This window comes from Sorex araneus, chromosome 5, assembly GCF_027595985.1.
Source record: "Sorex araneus isolate mSorAra2 chromosome 5, mSorAra2.pri, whole genome shotgun sequence".
NCBI lineage: Eukaryota > Metazoa > Chordata > Mammalia > Eulipotyphla > Soricidae > Sorex > Sorex araneus.
In genome coordinates this window covers 196,398,195-196,420,710 of record NC_073306.1, presented here as the reverse complement: position 1 = coordinate 196,420,710, position 22,516 = coordinate 196,398,195, and the positions used below count along the sequence as shown (strand labels likewise).

Below are 22,516 nucleotides of genomic sequence, written 5' to 3'. Positions count from 1 at the left end.
CAGCTATAGGAAGTTTTAAGGGACACTTAGGGTATTTGGGGCCAAATGCTAATTTTCCCGGCTTTACATTTACACTCAATATTAGTTTTTAGAACAATTATTCATCAAAACATCATAAGGCACTTGAAAAATTTTAAGTAATGCCTAAATCTTTCCATCTATAAAATTTACAGCAATGATAAATATAACCAGTGGAACCTCTTTATAGACTACAAAGTGTTAAAATATTAAATGTTTGACATTTGAGCCTTAACTTAATCTTCTATACTTTGTTATATTATTATTGATTATTAAATTACCTTAAGATTTAATAAACAAAGAAACTTCTTGGAAATTTTTCTTTGAAACAGCTACATTCATGTTTTTGCCCTTCTGAAATAATCTTCTCTTACCTGATTTCATGTTCTGGAACTAAAAAATGTGCTGTTCTTTCCTGAGTGACCCTTTCAAACATAAACATTGTGCAATTATAACAAATATTTATTTTAAAAATCCAGTTTTAAAAAAATGAGAAGAATTTTGAAGTTCACAACTATTTGTTCTGTCTTAATGAAGAGCCAAAAAACAGCGCCCCCGGCCCCCGTGCCCCCCCCCAAAAAAAATGTCTTGTTGAAGAATCTCTGATAATGAAAAGAGGTTTGCAATTAATGTAAAGACAGCGAAGAGTTTCTCTGCCTTGGGGTGATGAATGCCTCGAAGAGATGAAGTGAGGAATAAAGAATGTGACTGTGTAAAATTTCAGTGTGTAGCACAATGAATTTTTAATTGCTCTGGAAGAAGATGTGCGGTTTTCCTTGTCTAGTCAGTGTTTACAGCCCGGAAAGCCCTTTGGCATGTGATGTCTTCTTTAAGGTCCCCTCCTCACCCCTCTGACATCTTTCCTGCAGCAGCTGGCTCCCATCTTTTCTGATGAAAGTCCTTTCCTTACTCTTGGCTCAGCATTTGGAAATGCTGTTAGAACTGCTTCTTAGCTGATCTTGAAAATACTTACTTGATTTCATTCTTGTGGCCAGATTGTTGTATACGGATCATTTGTACCTGATCAATGACTTGGCCCGTGTGAACGCCTCTTTTTAGCAGGGTAATCAGTCATTCTTGGGTGGGAATTCTGATCCGGGGCTGGGGTGATAGTTCATGGTGGCCACAATAGTCTGGCCTTCTGTTAACATGGCCCTTAAGGTCCCTTCTCAGAAATACCAAGTTGGGGCCGGCATGGAGTGCAGGAGAGTCCTAGGGGTGTTGAGACCCCAGATTCAGAATCTGAACCTGACTTTCTGTTTTAATAGCTCTGGCTGAATGATAGAGAGTGGTGATAATTATATCAGGTATTTCTGCTTATTAAAGCATTATTAAATAAACTAATTTCTTAAACTGGAGCATGACCTCATATGGGCCCACGTAACTGATGATGGGGATCATGAAGAATTTGGTCAAAGGTTTCTGAAATTGTAATGACCAGAATTAATGAAAATCAAATGCATAATGAATCAGAGGTGCTGTGGGTATGTTCACCTGTGTTGCATTTCTCTGGCAAAAAGGAGATATGAGTAGAAAGACTTTAAGAAACCCTGAGAGAAATGAAGCCCTCTACCTATCTTACTTCATCTTGATCCCTGTTATTTACCCTATTTTACAGCTAATATTTTTTTAGACTTCATTTCTCTAGAACTTGACTGTAGGATGTCAAAGAGTGCATTAGCTTGACACTGTCACTGTCATTGTCATCCCGTTGCTCATCAATTTGTTCGAGCAGGCACCAGTAGCGTCTCTCATTGTGAGACTTATTGTTACTGTTTTTGGGTATCCAATACGCCATGGGTAGCTTGCCAGGCTCTGCTGTGCGGGTATGATACTCTCAGTAGCTTGCCAGGCTCTTCAAGAGGGGCGGAGGAATCGAACACGCGTCAGCCGCGTGAAAGCCAAAGGCCCTACCACTGTGCTATCGCTGAAGCCCAGCTTGACACTAGAATTTAAATTCAGTCCTTCTTAATTCCAGACCTTGAATACTCAGCCATCCTAAAGTCTTTCCTTCCCTGTGTGTGAACTAGAGTCATAGCATCAGTCTCAAGTGTTCCAATATTCTGTGTGCTAGGGGTAGCTTTTTTGGCTTTTTAGCTTGATTAGGAAAAGTGTTAATGGTGGGAACTTTGTACTTCTATCTTGCTAGGTCCTAGCAATCCTGACTGTACTACTAGAGACTCCCGCTTGTTCTGTAGAGTGGTCTTTGTATTGAGTTGGGGGCCACATAATACTTTGTAGGGACCATTGGTTTAATGCAGCAACATCCTAAGAACAGTGCAAACCTGCTTGTCCTCAGTCTTAGCACATGTGACAAAGGAGCTAAAGAAAATCGCCAGAGTGTACATCTTATACTTTGAGGGACTCCCAAGAAGCTACACTTCCAGAAATAGCTATTTAGTTTTCTCCAAAGACTGATACACACTAGGGTATTTACTAAAAATAAAATACGAAGAGGCCGTGCAGCGGCTGTCTCTCTCCGCCACCTGCGTTCAGTAGTCAGTCTCAGGCTGCCTTCCCCACCCCAGGGAGGCCCATGGCAATGGGTGGATGAAGGAGGAAACCAGGGCCAGGCTGGTTGGTGTCAGTTGCAGTTTATTCCAATCTCCTCCCGTTCTCTGATTCTCCTCCGGCTTCTTCCTCCCCAATGCTACTTCATTCTCCTTCTCTGTCCCACTTCATTCTCCTTCTCGCTCTGGATTCCCCAGCTCCCTCTTACAGTCTCGTTAAATCCCAAAGCATGAGCAGTTGGGGTAATAATTACACGTAGATGTGGTCATACAATCAACTACAATCAACAGAGGTAAAATCTTTCCCTCAGGTGAAGCTTCCTCTAGGACAGATTCTCATTCAGCAGGATGACCCACCCAAGAGCAGAATCCCATGGGTGTGTTTCTCCTCTCCTTGTCAAACAAACATATAAACATTCATAATATTAATCATTTTGTATGGACAGAGTAAGAGATACATTAAACTTAGAGAATTGATCTCCTGGGGTCATCTTGATCTCAGACTACAGTGCTTTCTGATAGGGATTAGTCTTTCCTATCCCCAGCAGGGTTCTCGTCTCCTCATTAATTTTGGATCATAACAGCATTTGTCCATGACTATGCTCTCAACTTATAGTAAAGTATCGTGTCGCTTTGGCCTGGCCCATTTCGATGCCAGGGTAACTCACAGCTTGTCCTGCGTCCATTCATTACCTTGTTGGCACCCTGCTTTTGGGGTGCTAGGAACTAAGGGCAACTGAGTCTTAAGTTGAGGAAGCAGATGCCCTTCCTCATCTTTGTTGAGGAGTTCGTATTGTTCAGAGACAATTTACTCCCAAGTTACAAAAGCATAATATTAACTGTCTTCCTTTGTCTGTACAAAAAAGACATTGCTTTAAAGTAAACTATTCAAAAGATATAAAAGAAAGGAGAAAGGCAATATTAACTTATAATACAATTTCAGTGTCTTAGAAGGATCTGACCTTACAAATGAACAGAATCTGATTAGGGAAAAAGCTGATTAACTGCTTGGGGAAGAGAGCACAGAGAGGAGGTTACAGATAAACAAAGGAATGGGACAAACCAATGTTACCCTACACTAGGAACATGAAACATAGTAATATACCACACCCCTGTGCCTCCAAACTTAAAATCTCTGAAAGGATGACCTAAACATAAAACTTTTGTTTCCATCGGTATTTTTTATAATTTAAAAACAGACAGTTTGTGACAGTGAGATCTAGAAGCTTTGCCAGAAGACGGTACTCTGGATTAGTTAGCAGGGAAGACTTCTGAAAAATACGGGTGTTGAGATAGATTTTGTGGGCAGGGTGGATTTGCACTTATGGAAAGAAAGCAGCCGTCATTTCTCCCTGGGTGATAAACTGTTAGGGCTGTTAAGGAAGGTGGGATTAAGTGGGATTTAGCTGAGACTAGTGACAGCACTGAAATGTTTCAGTAGGATAATATGGGAGATGATGCCAAAAGAGATTAGGGAGAATTGGACCAGAGAGACACAACAGGAGGTTGAGGAGTGCTTGTCTTGTATGAGGCTGACCCATGTTCAGGCCCTGTCAGTCCCTGAGACGACATATGATCTCAATGCTGAGCATGATCCCTGAGCACAGAACCTGCTATACATCCCAAGCACCACCTGGTGTGACCTCCAGTGTAACAAACCCTCCCCCCACGACCACCAAGAAAAAGTTAGGGAGAGAGTACAGAGGATCTTCAATGACAGTTAAAACAATTAATTTTCTATTTTCTATCTATGCTCTTAGTTTCTTGTGAAGTGAAGCTTAGGCAGTCATTAGTATTTCAAGTAATATTCAGGTTTAAACTAAAAAAATATTTTAAAGAACACCACTTTTTTTATTCTTTAATTAGTGAGTCACCATGAGGGTACAGATACAGATTTACACATTTTCGAGCTTGTTTTTCCCTCATACAATGTTAGCAAACACATCCCTCCACTAGTGCCCATTCTCCACCACCAATAAACCCAGTATCCCTCCCACCCCCCAATCCCATCTCCCTCCCACCCCACCCTGCCTCTGTGGCAGGGTGTTCCCTTTTGATCTCTCTCTCTCCAATTGGGTGTATTGGTTTGCAACAGGGGTATTGAGTGACCATTGTGTTCAGTCTCTAGTCTACTTTCAGCACGCATCTCCCTTCCCGTGTGGGATCTCCAACCACATTTTACTTGGTGTTCCCTTCTCTATCTGAGCTGCTTTTTTCCCCAGCATGTGAGACCAGCTTCCAAGCCATGGAGCCAACCTCCTGGTACTTATTTCTACTATTCTTGGATATTATTCTCCTACTTTGTTATTTTATATTCCACAGATGAGTACAATCTTTCTATGTCTGTCTCTCTATTTCTGACTCATTTCACTTAGCATGATACTTTCCATGTTGATCCACTTATATGCAAAGTTCATGACTTCATTTTTTCTAACAGTTGCATAGTATTTCATTGTAAACATGTACCAGTTTCTTTAACCAGTCATCTGTTCTAGGGCACTCGGGTTTTTTCCAGATTCTGGCTATTGTAAACAGTGTTGCAATGAACATATAAGTGCAGATGTCATTTCGACTATACTTTTTTGCTTCTCTGGGATATATTCCCAGCAGTGGTATTGCTGGGTCAAATGGGAGCTCAATTTGTAATTTTTTGAGAATCGTCCATATTGTTTTCCAGAAGGGCTGAATCAGTCGGCATTCCCACCAGCAGTGTAGAAGGGTCCCTTTCTCCCCACATCCTCTCCAACAGTGGTTGCTTTTGTTCTTTTGGATGTGTGCCAGTCTCTGTGGTGTGAGGTGGTATCTCATGGTTGTTTTGATCTGCATCTCCCTGATGATTAGTGATGTAGAGCACTTTTTCATGTGCCTTTTGGCACACGTATCTCTTCCTTGGGAAAGTTTCTGTTCATTTCTTTGCCCCATTTTCTGATCAGGTCTTTTTAGTTTGGATAGATGCTACTCTGTTGAAGCATTTCATAGAGAAGAAGGAGTGGCTTTAATAACTTACATTTATTGACCTCTTACGTGTGCAAATGCTGCATTTGAAATGTCTCAGCCAGTCAGTTTTTACAAGCCTATAAATTAAATACTATTATCTTCAGTTTTACAAAAGAATTCTTGCATAAAAAGTTTTAAGGGGTTAAAATCACAACAATAGTAAGTGGCAGAATCTAGGGATTTTAGATGCAGTGCTTTAAAATAGTTTTCCTGGCAGTAAGAAAGAAAATTTATATAATACTGGTTAGTAACAAATTTTATCAGGGGGGCTTAGACTTGGAAAAAAAGCTAGCATTATAGGGTGAGGTGATAAAGACCTTTCCAAAGGTATTGGAAAAAAGGGGAATTTTTGAGGAGAAATCAGTAGCACTTGAGGAATTGAGTTATTTTTAGGCCTGGGACTTGGGAGAATCAGTAAATAGTGAAATCAGGGGGACAAGATGAGTACTCACACAAATAAAAGAAGTTCGATTCAGATATTTTAAAGTTCAAGAGAAAGCCAGAGACATAGCATGCGTGTGACTGACCCAGATTTAATATTCCTGGTACGTCATCGGGGGATGCCCTGAGCACTGTTAGTAGTGAATCCTGAGCACAAGGTTAAGATGGGTCCCGAGCATTGTCAAGTATACAACATGCCTCCTGCCCCATATGATTATTTCAATTGAATATGATAAGATGTGGCCTGTTTAAGTTTTAGTTTAATCCTTATTTATTTATTTTTCTTTTAATCATTGTTCACCCTGGGCCAATACAAATGTGTATCAAAGAATCCAAGTGATTAAAGTTGGGAAACTTAGAAAAGTCAACAGGATTGACATTCCAAAGTGTCAATCCCCAAAACGCTGAGTAGTTCAGTGTTCTTTAAGTATATGGAAGCAGGCCATTGCCTCTCCAAGTCTTCTGGTATAAGTTGTGTGTGATGTGTGTGCACACATGCACATACGTATCACAAACACACATATGCATGGAAATATAAGAATCTGGTTGTTTCATGTAGCATCAGGAGTAAGAAGACATCCAAGCTGCAGATTCCAAGTTGGACTCTCCTGTGAGGAATTCAGCTGTGAGAGACTTCCCTGAAGGAAATTGTTTGGCATACAATTAGACTGCCAGCAGAAGTGTTTCAATTCTTGTTCTTAAGGATTGTTTAAATTTCTGAGGAGATCCTGGACAAAAATAGACATTTTCTTACCTGTATGGGTACTGTACAAATTGAGAAATAGCAAACGTAAGGATTTAGTAAAATGTGTCTTACAGAGGGACCAGGGAAGAGGAAGAGGCCCTCACCTGGAGGGGAAAGTGAGCAGGATGACACTGAGACAGACCTTCACTCCCATACCCTTTGGTGTTGTGCCCCACTGGGGTCAGCCCCTGTGACATAAAGGGAACACAGTTTCTTTTATTTTTTTTTTGCTTTTTGGTCATAATTAGGCGATGTTCAGGGGTTACTCCTGGTTCTGCTCTCAGGAATCACTCCTGGCGGTGCTCATGGGACCATATGGGATGCTGGGAATCGAACCTGGGTTGGTTGCGTGCAAGGCAAACACCCTACCCGCTGTACTATTGCTCCAGTCCCCACAGTTCCCTGTTTTGGATTGTTCTTAGGAGGCAGAATGAGGAGGGAGGTACTGAACTTCTCAAACTTTTTACTTTTCTCAGACTTAGCAGGGCTGGAGCAATAGCACAGCGGTTGGGCTTTCGCCTTTCATGTGGCTGACCCGAGTTCGATTCCTCTGCCCCTCTTGGAGAGCCGGCAAACTACCTAATGTATCGAGCCAGAGCAGCAGAGCCTGGCAAGCTACCCATGCATATTGGATATGCCAAAAACAGTAACAATAAGTCTCTCAATAAGAGACGTTACTGGTGCCCGCTTAAACAAATCAATGAGCAACGGGATGACAGTGACAGTGACAGACTTAGCAATCATAGATGTCATTCTTTTTTTTCTTTGTTTGATAATTTGGGGTGCCTGCCAGCAGTGCTCAGGGATAACTCCTGTATCTGCACTCAGGAATGGCTCCTGGCAGTGCTTGGGGAACCAGGTGGGATGCCAGGGACAGCTCCTGGGCTGTATGCTGTACTATCTCTCCAGTCCCCAGATTTCGTTCTGCTCCTGGGAAGGATGAGCTGAGGGACTCTGAGGGTTGTGCACAGAGGAAAGTTTGTCCTTGAGGAGAGCAGGACAGGTTCAAGGCAGCCCACCTCTAATTTGGGAAAGCAGAATTCCATCTCCTGGTGATGCTTTCATTATCAGGAAGAGGCAAGGATTAGATGATTTTTCAAGGTCTTCTTGGTGTTTGACCTGTATGATTGTAATTCTGTGGATATCCAGGGGGATTGCAGAGTGGCCGCTGATTTCCTGCTCTCTGCTCCTAGGAATAAGAAGTACTGTTCCGCATTCAGGACATCTGTTTTAGTGATTAGGACATTTTCTGTTGTTGTCCTTAGTAGCTTGAAATATAAGAACTGGATTTTAAAAAATACAAGCCGGTCACCTAGAACTTTAAGAATATAGTCAGCATTTGCCAACTAAGTTCATGCTATAGAAGTAGATGATAATTTGAGCCGTTTGGTTTGCTGTCATTTATTGCTTGAGGGTAAATTAGTGTGTAGGGAATGAAGAAGCAGTCTGCTGTCACTTATTCATTATTCATTGTCGTTTATTCATTCACATATTATTGAGTAACTTTTACTTTAGGTTTTGTTTTAGGCTCTGGGGAACGAGAGGGAAGATAACAGATAGACCCACCTGCTCTCTTGAAACTAATCTACTAGTAGAAATAGAAAGAACAAATAAACAGTTTATTGTGTGTCAGGTAATGGGGGTTTGGAAGGGGGAAAGTAAGGATTTCTTATTTTTATCTTTTAGGGGCTAAGCGAGTGATGAGTTGGTTACTGTTGATAAGGACAGACCTCACTGGGAGGGTCATTTAAGTCAAGACCTGAAAGAATTGAGTCAACCATGTGACTCACTGGAGTAAGACAATTTGGCAGAGTCCACAGCAAACACAAGGGACTTGATATGTGAGAATTCCCAGTATAGGTCTTGAGAGTGATTTTACTCTGTGTGGGATGAGTTTTTGAGAAGAGTGATATGATCACTTTAATTATCTCGGCTCTGTTTAAAGACTAACCTAAAAAGGGAAATAGCAGAATCAGGGACAATTGAGGCTCATTCTATACTGAGACAATCGTAGTTTGGATTAGTGTGGTAGCAGGAAGAGTGAGAGCAGTGGTCAGCGTATGATGATATTTTGCAGGTAAAGTTAATAGATTTTGTTAAAATACTAGATTTGTAAACTAATAATGATAGAGTAGTGGTCACAAAAAAGAAAAAAATCCAGAGCAGAATAAAAAAATAACAGCAATGGCAACAAAAACTAGGCATTAATTCTGTAATTTTAAGGCATTAATCAAATAGAATGAATTAAATTGAAATTCAGTGACATTTCCAATGCAGTTGATTGATTCCTTATAATGAAAAATCAGTGAAAATGAAAATATCTGAATGCAGAAGCAGTGCCATATTCTATAAAAGCATTTATCATTAAAAAATAAAGAGAAACGAATGTGGTATTGCTAGAATCAATGTGCATGAAAAAGCTTGACTTAGGAACCTGAAAAAGATATATAAGATTTGACTTGTGAGTGAGAAGAATTAGGGATGGCTTAGTCACATTTTTGGTTTGAGTTACAGGGAGGATGGGTTGTCATTTACTGACATGGGAAAGGAGAACATATATGGTAGGATCTAGTTAGGAACTTTAGTTTTGTAAATATTAAATTGAGATGCTTAGTGAGTATGTGGAGAAGATCCATAGGCAAATGAGTTAGCTAAAGAAGTTCATAGATGAAAACCAGAGTCGACAGATATAACTTACGGACTTCAGAGTCAAAAATATGGATGAGCTCACTTCCATATCATTCCCCAGAGCCTAAAACTAGAAAGGATTTGTGCCTAAGAGAAGAATCCAGGGCCTGGGTCGTACTGCAATGTGTGTGTATAGGTTATAGAAAAATACGGCGTGGAGAAGGAAGTAGGAGGTGAGACCAGTGAAGAACAAGGAAAATTGGGAGGAATGGTGTCCTAGAAGGCAACGTGGTTTGGCAACATGCCATCACTAGTGAACTCAACAAGACCTTGATTGGAGTTGGTTGGAGAAAGATGAGTATGGCAAGAAACTTGGATACAGCTATTATTAGTTATTGTTTGAAGAGCTTTGATACAGAAGGAAGCAAAGTGATGGTTTATTAGAAAAAATATGTAGCTAAGATTTCTTTGTTCAACATGAGAGCTCTGAGGCTGGAGAGATAGCCCAGGAGATAGGAGGAGTATCTTGCAAGCGGCCAGCCTGGGTTCAATCCCCAGCAACCCACATGGTCCCCCGAGTATGACCAGGAGGGGTCCCTGACTGCAGAGCCTGTAGTATGATCTGGAATCCTGAGCATCACCACATGTGGCCTCCAACACCCCTGGCCCCCAAAAGAGAGACAGATGGCAACATGGACTTCAGACTCAAAAGGATTAGAATCGAACTTTTAAGTCTGCCTTCTCATTTGTAAGTTAGAGGTAAATTTACCTATCTGCTGGGCTGGAGTGATAGCACAGCGGGTAGGGCGTTTGCCTTGCACGCGGCCGACCCAGGTTCGATTCCCAGCATCCCATATGGTCCCTCAGCACTGCCAGGAGTAATTTCTGAGTGCAGAGCCAGGAGTAACCCCTGTGCACTACTGGGTGTGACCCAAAAAGAAAAAAAAATCATCTATCTGCTGTGGTTGTTGTGAAGAGGAGACATATTCTTTTTTTTTTTTTTTTGTTCACCCAAAACACTATTTATTTAGTGAAAAGTTCAAGCAGAATGACAAGCTGAGGGCTAAGTGTGGACATGAGAATCTGCACCTTCCATGCTGGGGTGCAGGAGAAGTGCCACGGGACTCACAGCAGATGACAATCTCGCTGTACGAGACATTCCAGAGTTGAGTTACAGTCTGTGTGAATGGAGGTGTTGACGGGGTTGATGGTGCGGGGAAGCTGTGAGCTGGCCACACACCCATCCCAGAACACCTCGCATGAATCATTAGCACAATGCTAATGATTATTCCCTAGGCAAGCACAGCGCTTCTATACAAAGGTACGTACATAGATTTATGGAATCTGTGGCCCCCTTGGGCCTCACTGCGAGAAGGAAACAGCCCGACAGTGGGGTGAGGTGGGGAGCACAGGGCAGCTGTGCGTTTGTAAGAGCATCACAGAGCACCGAGAAGATATATTCTTGAGCACAAATCAAAGTGTCCTTTGATAGTGATAACAAATGGCAGGTGACTGGGTGGCCACTTGGTCATCAGCTCAGAGAGCTGCAAGGAATCTCCGGGGTGGCTAAGTGCATCCTTTCTCTTGGTTACTTTAAGTCCCCATTGGATAATGATTCATTCAGGGCTCAGTTTTAGCAGTGTTTCTTGTGTGTACATTTGGTGATGATTTATTATTTAGCAGTTGAGAAGATAAAGCTCCCTAAAATTATACCATTTTGATTGTGATTAAAAATTCTAACCTTATAGTGTGCCAGTGAAAATTGGAACTGTCCCAGACAAGCTAGGGTGTAACTGGTGTCCGGTATGCACGGGGCTTTCACTGTTCTTTTGGTATGAAGGTGCCTCTGCATTCTTCCTAAAATTTCTAGTTTTCTAGTCACTTAATTTTCTATGCACGAGTGTATTGTCTACTCTTGTGTTCTGTGCATTTCAGTGTATATGGGAAATCCATACATTGAAAGTAAGCATTTTTCTTTCCTTAAGTTGTAAACTGATGGCTAGAGAAAGAGTTATAACCAGGCTTATGGGGTTAGCCAGATGTTCTGGGCTTTGGGTAGCAGGTCTCCTAAGGCAGAACATACTGCAGTATAAACAAAGCAAAAGTTCTCTGGTTGCTTGCATTCCTAACTTTGTATATGTTAAATATAGTAACTTGATGTGCATTAACCACGTTCTACTGACAAGAGATCCTGGTAGATACAAAATTTTGTATTAAATTGCTTCTAAAATACCAGGTTGAAAGAGGAATTCACCAGTCCTCAAGGAATCGATGCTTAATTTGCATTAGACTGTCAGTCAACATCTAAGAGCTTGATTTTCCTTTAGTGTGGACATTCCCCACTCTGTCCTGATTTTCCAGATACTTGATTTCTTTACCCCAAGATCAAGTTCTCAAAGTGGGAGTTTCTAAAAATATTCATCATGGATTTGGTGGTAAGGGAGACCAAATCTTTGAGATTGTGTACAACTAAATATCCAGTTTAGGTCCTGACAGTGATATAGAGAAGGTACATTCGGGGATGGTGGTTCGGAAGCAGCTACTACTGGAGCCAGTCACTTGTCTCTGTGATGACCATCACATTCCTCCTCTGCCTGGTAAATATTTACAACACTGTTCCTTGCTGTATGCATTTAATAGAGGAAGATATTCTGTTTAAATACACTAGTCATTCTAAGTGGCATAATCATAACAAACATGGACTCAAAGAGTTTCCAAGTTGAACAACACCCTCATTTGTCTTTTTTCCTGCACTCTTTTTGAATTATTTTAAAAGCATGAACATAATGAAAACGAAGATTCCATAAGAAAACTTCCCTAGCATAGGTTGTAGGCTCATTTTCAGGCCTTAGGCTCTGCTTCCTTGAATGACACATGACATGCATTTTCTGTTGGTGAGTAGTGTTTGTGAGTAATTTTTTCAGTGACCTTTACATACAGGAGTTGTTTATGATAGCGTTATTAAGGTAGACACTTTTAAATTCATTTTTTCAGATACTTCCTTTTCGGGCTATCTTTTATTTAAAAAAAATTATTTGGAGGGAGGGCACACACAGATGCTCAGGTGTGACTACTCTTGCCTCTGTGCTCAGGAACCATCTGTAGTGCTCTCCCTCCACGCTTATTTTCTTTCTTTTAGTTTCCTTCCTCTTTTTCTTTTCCTCAGCTGTTGTCCGCTGATTTCTGATTTCAAAATTATTTCGATTAAAGGGTTAATGGATCATTCAGTGTGGTATCTTTCCCTTGGATGATTTTATTTTGACAGCCACAGTATTCACATTTGACTAGATCAAAGAAGTTGTGACCAACGTGTATTGAAAAGTAGATTCCAGATAGATGTTCATGGAAATGATTCTGTCCCATGTCAAGAATAGAATGTAAAATGCCACTTGCTCTAGACTGTAGTTCAACTTATAGATAATTTATTTTCTAAAAATCTTCTCTTCTAATTTTCTGAAAATGTTCAGTGATTTATGGGACATGGAATGATGTGGCAGAATAAGTATGTGAACTTAAGAGTATGACTTGAGATGACATTTGAGTTTGTTTTTTTTTTTACCTTAGAACATGCCCCTTATATCTAAGTTTTCTTACCTGTGATCTGTGATTATTAGGGTTGTTATGATGGAATGTGTTCATAGATACAGTCCATAAACTATGGTATTCAAATTATAGACCTATGGTAGATGCAACATAATATATCTATTTAAATAATATAAATTCTAGGATTCCTAAAGGGAAGAAATAAAATTTATCAGAATGTAATTATTCTATCTAGGGCAACTTAGTTGAACGTTTATAGCAGGTGTCAGTTATACCAACAATTAATTAATTGGGAGTAATCATAATACAAGCAGGCAAGCTAAGCTTATGTATATGTAGTCAAACATAATGAGGTACAAATAATCATAAAGACCTTTTTGTAAGATAGAAAAATATTTTATTCAACATAGAGCTACCTCAATGCCACTGAGAAATGATTGATGCTTTCAAAACTTATTACTCAGATGATCCAGGAATATTTTATTATGTAAATTGCAATGTTGCCTTATGATACAGGCCTTTGATGCCTGTTTTGTTGTGCTGTTTTTTCTTGTCACACAGGGTTCTACAATTCTATTTTTCATCCAACAGATTTACCAATAAAGAACCAGAGGGAGTATGAGCTAGTGACTCCAGTCAGCACGAACCTAGAAGGACGGTATCTCTCCCATGTTCTTTCTGCAAATCACAAAAAGAGGTCAACAAGAGACGTTTCTTCCAGCTCAGAGCAGTTGTTCTTTAACATCACAGCATTTGGGAGAGATTTTCATCTTCGGCTAAAACCCAATTCTCAACTAGTTGCACCGGGGGCTGTTGTGGAATGGCGAGAGACTGATCTGGGACCTGGGAATATAACCAGCCCCGGGGATGATCATCAGCCAAGTGGCATTTCCGAAAGAATCTGGAAAATGGAGCCATTGCAGACTAACTGTGCTTATGTTGGTGACATCATGGACGTTCCAGGAACCTCTGTTGCCATTAGCAACTGTGATGGTCTGGTAAGAGTTGTTCCCTTTTGTATGTCTGAGTTTGCAGGTGTTTGGGACTTCATCACTGCTTGAAGGGTAGAGGTGACAAGGAAGTCTCATGATATTTTAAGTTCAGGGAGAAGTATTCAAAATCATTTACCTGTCAAAGATGTGTGCTCTGGCTTAATCTGTGGCAGGCAGACATTATTCCAAGAGATAAAAGACAACTATTTAGCCTTTTTTTTTCTGGCTTCTATTTTACTTGTATTACATTGAGGAATTTTATTTTCTTATTTCTTTCAAAACATTCTGAAAATGTTTTCAAGAAATAGATTCCACTAGAGCTATAGCATTTCACTTATGTGGAAACTTTGCATATCTTCTTAAAGTATTTTGAAAGCATTACTTTTCTTCACCACAGAATGCAAAAATGGGAAACAAGCAGATTCCCTACGAGAATTGATTTAAATAACACTACTTTATGAACATGATATGTAGTTTTCTCTGGTTGGTGACTTTGAGACTATTTTCAAACAAAATACCCAGAGATTGCTCTTCAGTTTTGTTGCTGAGGCCAGTGGAAACTTGCCCTTTATATACTAATCAGAGGTGAAATGTTATTCGTTGTGTATCTCCAGTGTTATTTGAAAACTGTGTCAATGTTTATGCCTCTTCCTCTCACAGTTGACTCCAAGTCTTTGTTCAGAAAAAAAGCAACTTTTTTTCTTTCTGTGGTTGCCAGGCTGCTGTTTCTTGGGAGTTCAGAGCAATTCCTTTTATTTTCCTTTCTTTGTCACTGCTTCTAGTAGTTTTCAAAATATTCCTTATACTTCTGCTCAGAATTATTCTATTTTAACTAGTCGTCCAACAGTGCTGTAAGTACACTTACTATCCTCACTGTGCATAAACTCAACCCCAAAGAATTATGAGACCATGTAGCTCACCAAATACTGGTGAGCTCATGTTCATTGTTTTTTACTTTATTTGTGTAGCATCCTGTCTCTTGATATTCTGGAGATATTCAGAGTCAGCACAGAACACTGAGCCGAGTTCATGCGATAGGTACAAGTCTCCTAGCTGAGTTCTATTACTGTAGAATCTGTGCTCTTAAGTTTGTTGCTGGACCATGACTTGGAGGTCTAAGACAAAAGGAATTTCTCAAATTTTCATTCTGTGCAACGGTTGAATAGAATCCATTCACTGAATAAAAAACAAAGTCAAGTGGGAAGCACTTTATAGACTAACGTGTTTGCTGAGAGAGCTTGATTCAATAGTACTGAAAGAGAAAAAAAAATTACATAAAATGGCACTGTTTTGTAATACATTTAAGTAAAATGAATAGGAACTGGAATGTCATTTTTTATTTTGTCGCATAAAAATGTGTGTTTTTAATATCAGTTAAAATGAAAACATTGGGAAAAAGATGAAAAATAGATACTGGCTTGGAAATCAGTAAGGAAAATGAAAGTCTGGAAATTACTTCAATGGATTATCACAGCAATTTTTATTATTTTTTATTTTGTATTCACAAAACCAACTGATGTTTGTTAAGTATTTAGGTCTTTTTCTCCATTTTATTTTATTAAAATCCATTGATTTTTAGATTTAGTTTTAGTCACCATGAAATCACAAAGTTATTCATCACTAGGTTTCAGGCATACAGTTTTACAACACTGGACCCTGCGCCAGTGTCCACTTCCTTCCACCAAGTGAATCCTCCAGCCCCATCTCTCCCATTTGTCTCCCTCACACCAGTTTGTGAGAGTGTGTGTGTGTGTGTGTGTGTGTGTGTGTGTGTGTGTGTCTGTGCACTGTGGTTTCCGTTTACTATCCTGTTGCTGATAGGGTTTCATGTATAACACCTTTCAGTACCACCTCCTCTCACAGTGATTTTTAAACCTGACATAGCAGTCAGTAACTTTCTTATTGTTCATGTCAAATTATCTAATTATAGATCCCAAAGTCTGGGGCAATAGCAGTTGTTATAAGGCATAAAAACATATATAAAATAAAATGAGTGTTCGCCATTAGAATTACATTTTCATTTTTCAGATACCTGCCCATACTGTGTGTCTGTTTGTGTACTTAGCTTATTAACGATATTTGTGAGAAGTCAATTCCAAATCAAGAATTCTTGCAGGAACTGTGAAATGGTTACCATCTCGTGGAACTCAGAGCTCTAAATTTTCCAAACTATCTGGCAAATAAAATATAAATGTTATATATAAAATATATAAACATTATGAATTATTTACTGTGTATTGATGCATTTTTTTTATTTGCCAGACATTTTTGACATGATTATTGATAAATGGATTATGATTAACTTAAAGAATTGATGATTAATGATTACTGGCAGTATCTTTTAGAGAGATTTTTGTGAATGGGACAGAATTTTGACCAGAGATAAGTAGCCTAGGAGCTCATCCTGGTCCAAGAAAAGAGCAGGTATGGCCTCTCCCTGTGGTGCTTTCTAGATGAATATGGAGAAACGAAAACCTTGACTATAATTTCCAGCTCCCAGGAGGAAGAATGACAGTGAATGAGAAGAAGAGAAGTAGGGTTATGGACAATAGGTCCTCAAACTGGAGGGATGACATCAGCAGCTGTTTCATTAAACTGAGATCAGATTCTTCAAATTTCAATGAATGGCACATAGCAGAGATGAAGAGGGGAGTTTATGAATGGAAATATAAATAAATCTGGCAAAGTAGCTGATTCTTTTTGCTTTTTAATAAGCTAGTCCTCCTTGACATTATAAAGGGAAGCAGGGAATCACAGATGGATGTAGAATATGGAGGATTATCATGATGAGATATATAGTCATACAGTTATTCTCAGATCCGAGAAATAGTGGGAAAAATTACTTTTACTTATGGCTTGATAATATTGGGAAAACCTCTTATTCATTAAGTCTTCTGATAATGGCAAACAATGTTATTGAAGCCTCTTTGGATGTCAGTCTAGTCCTTTAGGTTTGGTTAACTGTAGTTTGGTATACAAGGGATTCCAGTGTTCTGAGTTCTCTTGCACTTCTGGAAAAGGTACATAGACATTGTTTCAACTAAGACAGAGATTTCATGAAGTGGCTTTCTTCCTGAGTCAAAGTCTACCTGTATTTTCCTCTGATGCTGTCTAGTTTTTGATGTATTAAGTTTGGAGTGGGTAGCAGACTCAGTTTGTATGGAGCAGAATACTTTATTAAAAACCCAAACCAAAAACAGTGACACTCAAAGTACACACCCAAGCTCAGGTTTTTGAATAATAAGTGAGAGTAAATCTTTAGAAACACTTTTAGTAACTAGAAATTCGTTGTTTTGGCATGATTCTAGGACTAAAAAAAATATGGATGGTGTTCTGGCAAGTTACCTGTGGTGTATTTGATATGCCAAAAATAGTAACAACGAGTCTCACAATAGAGATGTTACTGGTGCCCGCTCTAGAAAACTGATGAATAATGGAACTACCGTGCTACAGTGCTACATGGATGGTGTTCTACAGTTCACTTTTAATTTTTATATTCTCATAATTAGTTTTATTGTATTTTACAAAAATTTCAGTTGAAGGCCCGTTGGGTAGGGGTAAAAACTCTTCCTCCTGCATATGGTTTGAGAAGCAAGTAGAGATGTTTAACTATTTTACCCCTCTAACTGGACTGTGGTCTGGAGCGATAGTACAGTGGGTAGGGCATTTGCCTTGCACGCGGCTGACCTGGGTTCGATTCCTCTGTCCCTCTCTGACAGCCTGGCAATCTAGCGAGAGTATCCCGCCCACATGGTAGGGCCTGGCAAGCTACCTGTTGCGTATTCTATATGCCAAAAACAGTAACAAGTCTCACAATGGAGATGTTACTGGCACCTGCTTGAGCAAATCGGTGAACAACGGGTTGACAGTGCTACAGTGTTAACTAGACTGTGAATTGCCAGGGCAATCTGCTCTTCAGGACAACTGTATGAAGTAATTTCAGGAAAGTCATTTTAGCAAACTCATTATTGAGGAGAATTACAAAGTGCATGGACGAACATTTACAGTCACAGTGTGATCTAGACAAAGATAATGTATTCTGTGAGTTTCTGAAGTCATCATGACAATCTTCTGCACTGAGGAATTGACCAAGATATATATCTATTGTGGTTTAGAACACTGTTTCTCTCTGACTTGGCCTGTATGTGTTTTTTAATAGGTGATTATTCGAATGACTTCTATTTCTTTAACTATCAAGGTATTTACTTCAACCAAAGCAAGAGAGGAGAGCTGGTAGAAAGACTAATCAAAGTGCAGATTGGTAGGTGGGGCATTAGCAAGAAGTGGGGCGCTGTGAATTACAGGAAACATCAGAGAGGGTCCTTGGTGGGTGGGGAGGGGCAAGGGGGGGATCCGGATTGGGAAGAGCTTTCATCAGCCCCTGGTGCCCACACTGTGGGTGAAGGGACCCCAATTGCTCTCTCCTACCTCACTCTTTCTCAACAAATAAATCTCACAAGCCTCAGCGCTTTCACAGTGGGGCAGAAGGACATCTGAGGGGACCCCTGCCCTCTTACAGGGTTCTAAGAAATTGAGGCATGGGACCCACATCCATATCCTTTGCTGGTGCCCCAGGCTTGCCAAAGAGGCAAGGTTAGCTAAATCGCGCTCCATGAAGGTTTCAATCAGTAACACCTTTTTAGACAACGGAAGTGCTCTCACTGCAGTAAGCAGGCTAGGGCCTCACCACCTGGCCTGGTCAGGAGGCAGGGTTCTAGGGATAAGAGGCCATTCGGGGCCTCATGGGGCGACTGAAGCAAGGAAGGAACCAAAAGAGCCTGCAGCGCCTGGCCGCAGAGCACAGGGCTGGTCTCAGTGCGCGCTCACATGCGTGCTCCCCTTCCCTCCCCGGTGCACGCACGCACATGCCCACACGCTGCAGGCGGAGTGACCCTCCCCTTAATACACACACACACACACACACACACGCACACGCACATGCACACGCACATGCACAAACACATTCACACACACACTTCTTCCCATCACTTTTCCACTTCCTGACTGCAGCCAGATTCCAGAGTGAGAAGCTCCTCAAGTTTTATTCCTGCTCTGGTCTACACTGCTGAAAGGCAAAGATGACTGAAAGGTTCAGTCCGCGCTTTCTGACAGCATCCGAGGTGGAATAAAACGGGGGCTGGGGCGATAGTGCAGCGAGTAGGGCATTTGCCTTGCACGCGGGCGACCCAGGTTCGATCTGCGGCGTCCCATATGGTTCCCCTAGGTACTGCCAGGAGGGATCCCCGAGTGCAGAGCAAGGAGTAACCCCTGAACGTCGTTGGGTGTGACCCCCCCAAAAAAGCAAAAATAAATAAATAAACAAGTAAATAAATAAATACCCCCCCCCAAAAAAAAACCTCTCAAAGTGGAATAAAGCCCCTCTAGACTCACCCAGAAAACCGAGTGAAGGGTCAGCTTTTGTCGATAGGCTCTTCTTTCCTCTTTTCCTGAAATATTCCAGCTTCCTGCCGGCACGCCAGCGTGTCAGCGCCACTTGTGCTTCTTGTGGTCTTTGGCTAAGCGGCGGTGATGTGGCTGACCGCTTGGCTCCGTCTGAAATGAGAGGCCCCGGAGTCTTGGTGACAACACACATTCACACAGTCAACGAGTGGACGCTTCTGGCTCCACGAATTCACTGGGCAGTGAATTCCAGCTGGACGGTCTTCCTCGGAGCCTTGTCATTTGCTCTGTAACACCAGTAAATTGCCACCCCCCCACCCCCCACCTCCTATAGTGGCTCAGTGGCAGCTCGCAGCTGTGTTTGTATTTTGTGGTACCCAGGGGTAGTAGGTTTTCTATCTGCGTTTCATAACATGCGGCTGCTGGGTTGCCCCGGCCTTCCTGGAGCAGCTCGGTTCCCCGGGATTGTCATCAGAGGGCCTCCCTGGGGGTGGGAGGGCCGGCCGCCGGCTTGTGGTTGCACTAGATTATCCAACTCGGTGGTTTCCTTATGGGCTATTTTAACGACCAGAGAAGTTTTATCCAGGACAGAAGTTTTCAACATTTTTTAACTCTGGGAATTCCTCTCTCCAGGCTATTGAGTACAACAAACCATAAAATAGGTGAACTCAAAAGAGGCCAGGTTCAAACAGAGAGATCCTCTCCCTCTATCCTCTTAGAACTGTTTAAAACAGGCAGCTGAGAATCGGTCACACATGACCCTAGAGAATAGGGGCTCTTGGAAACCCGAGGTAACAATTTAGGGGCCGTAGAAACAGGACCTCTTTTCCGAAATGTACTTACATTAGTTTAATATCAAAGGTGTTAGACCTTTCATATGGCTTTAAATGTTGGGATTTTGCCCAGTGAAGCATTTTGGACAATTGAAAAACTGGGCAAGAAAAAAAAAAAGAAGCTTTTGACTTCCTTGCCTTTAGAAAGGTTTACTTTGGGGTTGGTCTCTTGAAGAACATGCTGTTGTCATGCCCGTTTCAGTATCTCACATCAGAGGCACTTGAAAAGTCTTTGACTTGGACAGCGTGCCTGGATTTGAGAGCTTTTGACCAGTAATCTTAAATGAAGCTCCACCTGGTAAATGAGACGTTTGCTGCTGAAAATGGGTATAAATCCTCATCTATTTATAGTGGATTCAGAAAAGATGGTTTTCTAGGACTGATCTTTAGACATTGACATTTGAACAGCTGCTTTTTAAGAAGAAACTGCTTCCTAAAGGCCAGTTAGCTCCCATCATTTTTCTCCCTGGGAAGGTGCCTACAGAAGGTATAAATGTGATTTATTAATGAAACAAAAGGTGATTAAGATACATTAGAAGTATCACGACTGAAGGACTGAAATTTTCACTCCCAGACAGTTACAACACGCGGTTGTTTTCGAAGCCAGGGATTAGAAGAAGCTCAAGTTTTCATCCTCTCCTTTTTGCAAGTATAAAGTAAAAAGCAGATGACATTGGCCCTTTTTGAATGAATGGTGGAAGACCTCTAGTTTCATTTAGTCAGGAAAAGCAGAGATATGATAGGTCTCAGTGCTTCTTGCTGGGATTTGGCCACACATGACCCTCCGAGAGATAAAGTCCTCCGAGCTGGGCTTATTTACCTTTGCCAGGTCCAGGAATCAAACCAGGGTTTGATGCAAATCAAGCACTTTCCCTGCTGTACTCTCCCTTGTACTCTCCCTCTGAGCCCTGATCAGATATTTTAAATTAATTTTCTCAGGATGGGATATTTTTGGGATAGAGGTAGAATTCTGTAGTTTTAGGTGTTATATATTGTATATGTTTGGGATTTTACAATCCTCATTGATACCATACTTCCAGTTATGTGCTGGTTGTTAATAGGTTATCTTATATATATATATACATATATATATATATATATTTTTTTCCTACTCTAGAATCTTCCGTGAAAACATATGTGCATATGGTAAGGAGTACAAATTCTACAGCTGTGTGAAAGCATTCAGATGGATGAAGATAAATGTGGCTGGGTGGGTCCCCAGTGTGAACTACCAGAAAGAGCATATTAAATTTAAATATCATTAGCAAAGTATATTGTTGGGGTTTTGGTGATTAAAAGTTTTGATTAGCAAATAAGACTTTCTGACCTGAATTTAAAATATGAGATTTTAAGAAGACCTACTTCTTCTAGAGGTAGAAAATCTTTGAAGGTTTAAAGGACTGTACTATTAGATGCTGGGGTGTCATGTAAACATCATGGGACCTACTCTGAGCATGTGAAGCCCACAAGAAAATGAAGAACAGCCCTTATTGAGAGATTCTGCAAATGTTAGCAATCCAAACACAGTGGGAAACATTTTATTTAGCTTTATCTGTGAAACAAGATGCTTTTAACATAGTGATTGGAATCTTGGGTTAATACCTCCTTTGGGCTTGCAGGATATTTGATCTTGCTTAGCAGGTGCCAATATCTCATACTTTCCTGCCTAGCTTCATATAGTCTTTTATTTTGCATATCTGGCTCAGAAGGATGGTATGAGCTGGCTGCCAAGACAAGAATGCAGACGAAGCTTAGTGATATGGGTGCAGATAAAATGAAGTCATTGTGAGATTTCTGGCTTTGTTTGGTTGGATACACATCATTGTTACCTTTGAATTTAACTGTAGGGTCACAATAGATAGCATAATGATTAGGGAAGACGCCAAGCATTATTGACCCTAGAATCTAACTATTGGTATTATGCTGTGCTTGGAAAAAGTTTAGAAATACTTATGAGAATGATTTTCATTTTATTTATTTATTTATCTATTTATTTATTTATTTATTTATTGCTTTTTGGGTCACACCCAGCGATGCTCAGGAGTTGCTCCTGGTTTTGCACTCAGGAACTACCCCTGGTGGTGCTTGGGTGACCATGTGGGATGCTGGGAATCAAACCCGGGTCGGCCGTGTGCAAGGCAACCGCCCTACCCACTGTGCTATTGCTCCAGCCCCAGAGAATGATTTTTAGATTGATCTGTTTGGTCCTATTTATGGAGTATTTATGGAGTTTTCTTGTTCTTCCCCATTCCTAGTGTAAGGACTTTGAGTAAGTGCTTTTGCTTTAAAGTATGAGGAAAATAATTTGTATGTATTAAATAATCATTTTTCTTATAGTTACTACCTGTGGAGTATTTGATATGCCAGAAACAGTAACAAGTCTCACAATGGAGACATTACTGGTGCCCC

At 40.7% G+C, this 22,516-nt stretch overlaps 1 protein-coding gene across 2 annotated transcripts in view; it reads left to right on the top strand.

Moving 5' to 3' along the window:
* ADAMTS3 (ADAM metallopeptidase with thrombospondin type 1 motif 3) overlaps window positions 1-22,516 on the top strand; it is a 231,854-nt gene that overhangs the window by 10,704 nt on the left and 198,634 nt on the right. Inside the window, exon 3 of one of the 2 annotated variants that reach the window (XM_004617908.2) lies at window positions 13,474-13,880. In XM_004617908.2, the coding sequence (XP_004617965.2) occupies window positions 13,474-13,880 (407 nt within the window). Of the gene's footprint in view, window positions 1-13,443; window positions 13,881-22,516 lie in introns of both variants that reach the window. The other variant, XM_055138716.1, reaches the window with a different exon arrangement.